At 34.6% G+C, this 8,094-nt stretch overlaps 1 protein-coding gene across 1 annotated transcript in view; it reads left to right on the plus strand.

Annotated features, from left to right (window-relative positions):
- The window catches only part of LOC150079650 (neuronal membrane glycoprotein M6-a-like), a 50,696-nt gene extending 42,825 nt beyond the window's left edge, over positions 1-7,871 (plus strand). Inside the window, exons 5-7 of the mRNA XM_090382751.1 lie at positions 1,151-1,236; positions 2,775-2,840; positions 7,713-7,871. Coding sequence (XP_090238877.1) covers positions 1,151-1,236; positions 2,775-2,840; positions 7,713-7,841 — 281 coding nt within the window. The 3' untranslated portion in view covers positions 7,842-7,871. The remainder of the gene's footprint in view (positions 1-1,150; positions 1,237-2,774; positions 2,841-7,712) is intronic.
- Positions 7,872-8,094: the final 223 nt, after the last annotated feature.

The following is an 8,094-nucleotide window of genomic DNA, read 5'->3' on the forward strand; positions in this document are numbered from 1 at the left end:
TTATGAGCTATTGTAAACCAAACGCTTTTTAAAAAGTGACCTCTTCAAACCAGCAACCGTCTGTGACTAGAATTAATTATGATAAAGGCTATAGGAGTGTAAAAATTAATTGAACAGTTTATATATAATAGTCTGTGTAATTGTAACATGAAAGGTTGGAAAATATATTTTGACATTTGTCTCTCTCTCACATGCTACATGGACTACTTATACTCTTACAAAAATCATTTTCATTTTCAGATCACAAAATTCAGTTATGCTTTCTCTGTCCCCCCCTCCTCAGTTTTCTCAACCCATGTTGCAAATTAAACATCACAACCATGTCAGTGCAGAACTGGTATTGCTTCCTTAGTTCCATCCTTGAGTTGGTTATTAGCAAAGATATATATATATACAGTGCTTGCATTTGAAGACTTTTAATCATATACAAGTCATCACTTATACCATGGTAAGCTGAAAAACCCTGAACTTGTTTTGTTTCCACTTGCCCAGTGCCATCTAAATTAGAAACCTTGAAACTTTTGAAATGGTAGTAACATGAAGGATTGGTTCATTTTTACAGAATACATTCCCATGAATTCCCAATATTTAAAAAGAAATTTAGACAGGGTAATGGTTACTTTATTGGCTTTACCACCAAAGACTATGCTAAATGGAGCCATGAGACAGTTTCATTTAAATATCCCAAAAAGATATTGCCATAAGAATCAGTACAAATACTGACTAGGCATTCCCATATTTCAATGTAATTTCAAAGTGAAGACCCCTGAGAGCATTTCAAAAACTTGGCTCACCCTGCATGTGCCCATTTTTGGAAGATAACATCATATAAGCATTTATTTTTTGGTTAATGTTTGTTATATCTTTGAAAAATTAAAAAAAAAAAAAATTCTAACATAGGCATTGGCAGGCAGTGGAAATATTTTTTATTTGAATTAAAGAATTTTTGGCACACAGAAAACAGAAATACAAAAATTATATGTTATTTTGTTTTCCAAAGAATAGGCCTATCTAATGCACATATAACATCAGTTTCCAAGCAAAACTTGGCATCTGTGATTATTGAATGGTTGCTATCCTAACAGTTTTATGATATTTTTCCTTTCTTTTACTTGCTAGTTTCTGAATTCATCTTTTTCTTTATTTTTAGCTTTTGCATTTCCAGAGGGTACCAATCTTGATTACCTGAGAATATGTGATAATAATGGAAAGCTGAAAAACTTTTGCAAGGACTGTGTAAGTATGATTTGCTGTTTGCTGTTATCTTCAATAGAGATTGAACTTAAATAAAATAAAATAAATTCATATTCAGTACATTTTTTGTGAGGGTAACCTGTTTCAGTTCAGAAAAAAATTAAGAAAAGAGTGAAATCTTTCATTTTCCTTCAACCTACTGGGCTTCAGTGTGGTCACTGATAATACGTGGAGACATTTTAAGATTTAGGATGGTCTGGTTGTAATGTTATATCCAAAGGGACAACAAGCCACCCCTTTCCTCAATGAAAAGAAACTTATTGCTCCTATGAAGATGTGGTTTAGTTGAACTATGCTTTTCAGTCAACTTATTTTTATCTCCTTTTACATCATATATCTTGTCTTTATTAGGTTACAAAATGTTTTTGATCAGTGAATAAATTTCTGTGAAAAGGATTATATTAAAATTAATGAAAATAATTCTGTTGTTAAATGTTTTCCCAAACCTAAAAATATAGACATATATATCAAGTTTTGGAAATATATAATATAAAATTATTACTAAATTGTTGTTATATATAAATTTGAAATTCTTTAACTAGAATGAGCTACTTATGCTACATATGACTATATGTATTATAAAATGAGCGGTAATCTTTTATAGATAACAGAATGTGAAGATGGATGTGAGAATGTTTGCAATGACTCAAGGAGTGGGCATCTGTCAACCTCTCAAAATGAGGACAGAGAATAGCTGTAAATGGCAAAAAATTAATAATTTTGTAGGCTACAATAAAAATGGCAGAAATCAAAGCAAGCAGTCACTTTAACAGAGTAATGGTATTTAACACAACTTATTGTGTTGTATTTCAATGAAGATGGTTCCGTACCCATATGAAGCTGAACTGGTTGGAAGATATCAGTAAAAGAAATCTCACTCTGTCATAGTACACTAAGATGGGGATTATGAGTTTGCTCATATTGTAGCAAATTAATATGGTACAATACTCATCACTGCTGAGAATTTCACTGGAGAGGAGAGCAGCTCATTTCCACTAGATCTGCACATTGAAAACTGTTTCTTCGAGGGCTGCCTGAACAATCCTGGAAGAAACACTTTTTTTTTCAAGAAGCAAAAATTTGGTTTTTGCAAAAAACTGTAGCAGAATACATCTTAGTTGAATTGCATCCATTTTCATTCACTCTCATTTACTGATACTAGAGCAGAAGATTGCTAATGGTGACAGTGTACCCACTTTTGTTGGCAACTCCAGCATCTTTCATTAAATAGACAAGGATTCTAATAGAGGAGCTCTGCCCTTGTAGATTCACTCTTCAGATGAGTAGTAGCAGTATTGAGGGTACAGAGCAGCCACTTCCCCATCTGTTACTGATGATTTTTATTTGAAGTGCTGTATCTGTTTATACATCTAGAGGATGTTCTATATAGGAGCATTAAATCAAATATAGATATGTCAAGACAAGCCTTGCAAAGGTGTTTTAAAAATTAGATAATTCATTTTTCCCGTAAAATTTTGTTGTTATAACTTTGTACATATATGATTTAATTTTCTTTAAAGGTTGAAGATGCTGAGATGATGTTTCTTCTTTCACTTGCAGCAAGCTTTCTGGTTGTGATAAGCCTGGTATGTACATTTGAGTATATTAAAATTTTTTGAACATGTGAGGTGTGGTAATACAGTTCCCAGACTTGTGCTATTGGGGTAATGTTCAGCGAGTTTGAAAATAAAAGGAAGTAATACGTTGCAGTTCAAACAACAGATGGTGGTACAGAGGTTCACAGACTGAAACTAGGCTGACAGGTTGCAAGTAACAACCAGTTTCATTAGTAGCATTAATGTTCCATGTCACGATCTTGCAATGAACTAATATCAAATTTTGCTTTAAACTGGGAAATTCTGTGATGACAGAAACATATGTTAAAAACTGTTTATATTGATGAAACATTGTTATACCTGTGTTTAAATGGTATAAGTGGCTCAAAGACAGATGTGAAGATGTTTGCAATGACCCAAGAAGTGGACATCTGTCAACCTCTCAAAATGAGGACAGAGTTACAAAAGGTCAGAAAATTGTGGTAAGAGATCATCTGACCATCAGAATGATGGCCGATAAGTTAGATGTGAATAAGGTTTGTTGTTTGGTTTTTTTTTTTTTTTAGGAGCATTAGCAACTAAGGCCATATTGCTCCGGGGATATGCAGTGGTCATTTCCTGACCTTTCCGCATCCTCCATATTTGGTGGTCATGGGCTCGAACCCCAGTTTAATAAAGAAGCGTGTGCTACGCACTGCTGCTCCTGCCCACCTGACTACGTGTGAATAAGGAGACGATTCATCAAATTGTGCATGAAGATTTAGAGGGAAGGTAAGTCTATGCAAAATTTGCATTGCACAGCCTCACAGATGAGCAGAAGCAGCAAAGACAGGTCATCATACAAAGACTTCATTCAGACTTATCAAGACAGTTCTAATTTTCTCAACTGTATTGTTACTGTTGATGAGTGTTGGGTGTTTCAATACAATCCAGAGATGAAGTGTCTGAGCATGCAGCAGAAAGTTTTGTTTACAAAAGTCCAGGACTATGGTGATCATATTTTTCAATAAACGAGCCTGTGATTCACAAGGAATTTGTACCTGAAGAGGAGAGTCAATGCTGCATTCTATGTACAGGTGCTTCAAAGACTATTGAAGCACATTTCCCAGGTGGGAATGCAATTTTGAGAAAAAGGCAGTTTCTTGGTTCTTGTTGCATGATAGTGCCCCGACCTATTCCAAACTTGTTGTGAAGACATACAAAATGTGTAATTGTACCGATCAACCATCCACCCTACTCTCCTAATCTAGTACCAGCAAACTTATTCCTCTTTTTTCAGGAGAAACTGCCCTCAGTGACACTGAGGATTAATCTTTTCCAACAAAGTACCAGAAAGTCACTACTTCCTTTAATTACTATATCTGCTTCACATTACAGTCTAGTTCAGACCTGTTGACCACTACCTCAGATATAAAGTTTATTTAATGGACTAACCTTCTAGCAAGTAGTGTTAGTGTACGGAGTGCATTGTGCACCCATACCTGCTTTAATTTTCCATAGTGTTTTGGTTTCAACTTCAGTTTCACTTGCTTTATGTTGCTGAGCATTTGGAAATGAGGTAGTTTGAGAAATAATTCTTTTTGCATAACAAAGCTCTTAGTGAAGATATTATTTACTCATATCATCCAATATATTATCAGAACAAATGAAATTTTCAAATGCATTGTTTTAAACTGTTTCTTACCTTTTATCCTAAAAATAAGCTAAATAGTGTATAAAACCATTAACGTAAACAATGCATCTGCTCTTGATTTTTTTTTATGTGCCAATTAGAGATGAAAAGTAAAAAAAATTCATGTTCTGGGCATTATTGACCACTGATGACAAATTTTTACTCTCTTTCAGTGTTGATACCAGCTATCTCCATGCTATGCCTATTTCAGCAGCTGGTATTCCATAGCATAAACTTTACAGGATTTGAAGGGCATGGGGTGGGGTTGAATCATAGTTGGTACTGTTCTGCTTGACAATACAAGTTGTGTGCACCTTCATTAACTCTTCTAGGTAACAGTCAAACTCAAGTTTTTGGGTTAGGTACCAACCAACGAATTTTCTATTTCTTCCAATCAGGGAGTAAGTTTTCCTGAGCTAAGGCTGAGTGAAGGTCAGGATATGTCTAAGCAAGAATACCACTATTACAAATTTCTCCAAATTGATATTTTGAAATGAGCAAGATATATTAAAATATTCAGAGGATTCCTTTTGTGTGCCTCAGTTATTCTTAACCCTTATTCGTCAGAGTGCATGGCTTTTCTGATGAATAAAGGTCAAGATTGCAGTTGAACTTTCAGGTTCAGCAATCCATATTCCAATTTGTTTGGTTTTTTTTTTGGTAAAATCTAATAAGCCATCTATTAATTAGATGGTTTTTTAGATTTAGTTTATTTTAGTTTAATTGCCTTTACCAGCATAGCTATTTGTCTAATAGTGATCAGAACTGGCTGTGCACAGTGAAGATTTCACTTCAGTAAAAGGTTTGTTTTTTTTTTAACATTAGTATTGACAAAACGGTGCAAAGAAGCAAGCTTACATAACATCAGCATAAAATTAAAATCTTTTATTCACCACATTTGTCCATTGCCTTAAATAATATGTTCAATCCTTGATTAAATTTATTCAGACTTCCCACTCCATAAATGTATTCCAACAATCAGTTACTCTCTGGTTGAAGGCAAATTTCTACACATCTATTTCGCAACCTTCCTTCAATTTAAATTTAATGTCTCATCAGATATGAAAGAGCAATGATTACCATAAGCATTTAGTTTACTCAATCCTTTTAAAGCCTTAAACACTTCATTTAAGTCTTCCCAGAGATGCCTAGTTTATAGATTATGTAATTTTTAGAACCAAAGTCTTTCTTGTTAAGAATATCCTTTTGTGCTCCCCAACAATTTAGTTGCTTTTATCTGCACTCTTTTCAGCAGATTTATGTCCTTCCTAAGTTCTAAGTCTCTAAGCAGTATTCAAGTTGTGGTCTAACCACTGCTTTATATACTGTATTAAATAATACAATAATATACAAGACAGTTGTTTTGAATTAAGGTACATTTGTGTTGTAATGATTAATCTATCATGGGGAAGTTTGTTAGAAGGCAATGGGATTTTTACTGCAATTCATAAATAGGATTATCAACTCACTGATAATAAGTGATGTAAAAAACTCTGAGTTTGTGTCAGTAATTTGTAGATAAAGTGTTAGGTTGACCTGGTCTAGCCACTGAAAATTAACATTTTAAATCACCATGTTTGTAGATCATCACCAGCACAGTAATTTTCAAAATGCAAATGCATGGTTTTATCTATTGTGGAAAAGATTGTGGTAATCAATAGCAACAAAACTTGCATAAGACAAACTGTCAGTCAATTAGGAAAGACACATGATCCTTAATAGCAGTTAAGAATCATGGAAGATTATATTAATGATGCAGGTATTAAAAAATGATGTCACTCTGAACCAGCATGTTCAGAAATAACCATCCGAACTTACAGTACTAATTTACAATGTAACAAAAACAGCCCTTTATGTACTTCAGTGTCCTTAGGCAAGACTTCAGTTATAGGTCGGGCATAGCATGGTTTTGTTAAGGGAAAGTCTTGCCTGACCAATTTGATTGGATACTATGATGTGGTCACAAAGGAACTGGATGCAGGGAATAACTTTGATATCATATATTTGGATCTTAGAAAGGCTTTTGATACTGTTACACATGGAAGACTGCTGAACAAATTGGAGCAGTGTGGCATTGGAGGCAAATTGCTGCTATGGATAAAGGGATGGTTGAGTGGGAGAAGACAGAGAGTGGTAATCGATGGACACTGCTCATTGTGGACTAATGTTATTAGTGGAGTCCCTCGGGGTTCAGTGTTGGATCCATTGCTGTTTTCTGTATTTATAAATGATACTGATGATGGTATATCAAATTAATGTCCAAGTTTGCAGACAATACGAAGGTTGGCAGGGTTGTTAAGGACACTAATGACAGTACGCTGCTGCAGCAGGATTTAGAAAAGTTGAGCAGATGGGCGGAGAGGTGGCAAATGAAGTTTAACATTGACAAATGTAAAGTACTACATATGGGAAGCAGTAACCCCAGAGTAACATATCAACTCTGTGGTACTACACTGACAGTGGTAGAGAATGAAAAGGAACTGGGGGTAATTGTGCAGGCAGATATGAAGTTTTCTGATCAGTGCAGATGGTCTGCAAGAATAGCTCATGGTGTCTTGTTAATGATATACAGGAATTTTTCTAGCAGGGATAAGGAGGTGATTATCCCCTTGTATAAGGCAATGGTCAGGCCACACCTTGAGTACTGTATACAGGTCTGGAGGCCTCGTTTTAAGAAGGGTGTAGAGCTGTTGTAACGAGTACAGAGAAGGGCAACAAGATTAGTGAAGGGAATTGCTCTTATGAAGAAAGGCTTAAGTTTTGCAAATTACAGGACTAGGCACCTGCGAGGTGATCTGATTGATGTATATAAAGTCTTGAATGGTTTGAGCATGCTCAATGCTGATGGGATTCTTCCTCTTGCTCAGAATAATCACCTGAGAGGGCATAAATTCAAATTGAGATAAGATAGATGTAGGATAGATGTGCGGAAGTTTGCCTTTAGCCAATGGGTAGTTGGTTGGTGGAACAGACTTTCATCCTTTGTTGTGGAAGTTGATAGCCTAAATAAATTTAAAGCTGAGCTGGACAGGTATTTGGAATGAACGGAGGGGTGAAATGGGAGCAGTTTTTTTTTTTTTTTTTTTTTTGGCTGATTCTGCATATACTTGCTTTCTTGCATCATATGCCTCTACTAATGCTAATGCTTTATTTTATTGAATAATAGAGTATGCATGATATATTTAATTTTAGAAATTGAGTGATATATTTAATTTTTTTTTTTTACCTAGATTCATTATCTCATGTGCCTGACAGCTAATTATGCACGCATCAAGGATATTGAAAAGTTCCAGGACATACAAGAACTTCAGTATCTTCAAGATACAGAACTCACAGCAATGCCAAAAGATAGATTTTAGGACATAAGCCGAGAAATTTATAAGGAAGAACATTACTTCTTGTAGTCTATTGAAAATGTTTACAAAAGATACCTTAAAAACTTGTTCTATTAAATTTATGAACTGGTAAACAAAAGTTGCTCTTTTTTAATGAAATTTAAATACAAATTTACAGGCAGGTTTTACAATACAAAAATTTTATATATAAAATCACTGATTACCGGTGCCTCTAACCATTATACCTGACTTATATATATACATATCTTATTATCTG

This window comes from Mastigoproctus giganteus, chromosome 10, assembly GCF_048544385.1.
Source record: "Mastigoproctus giganteus isolate SK-2022 chromosome 10, ASM4854438v1, whole genome shotgun sequence".
NCBI lineage: Eukaryota > Metazoa > Arthropoda > Arachnida > Uropygi > Thelyphonidae > Mastigoproctus > Mastigoproctus giganteus.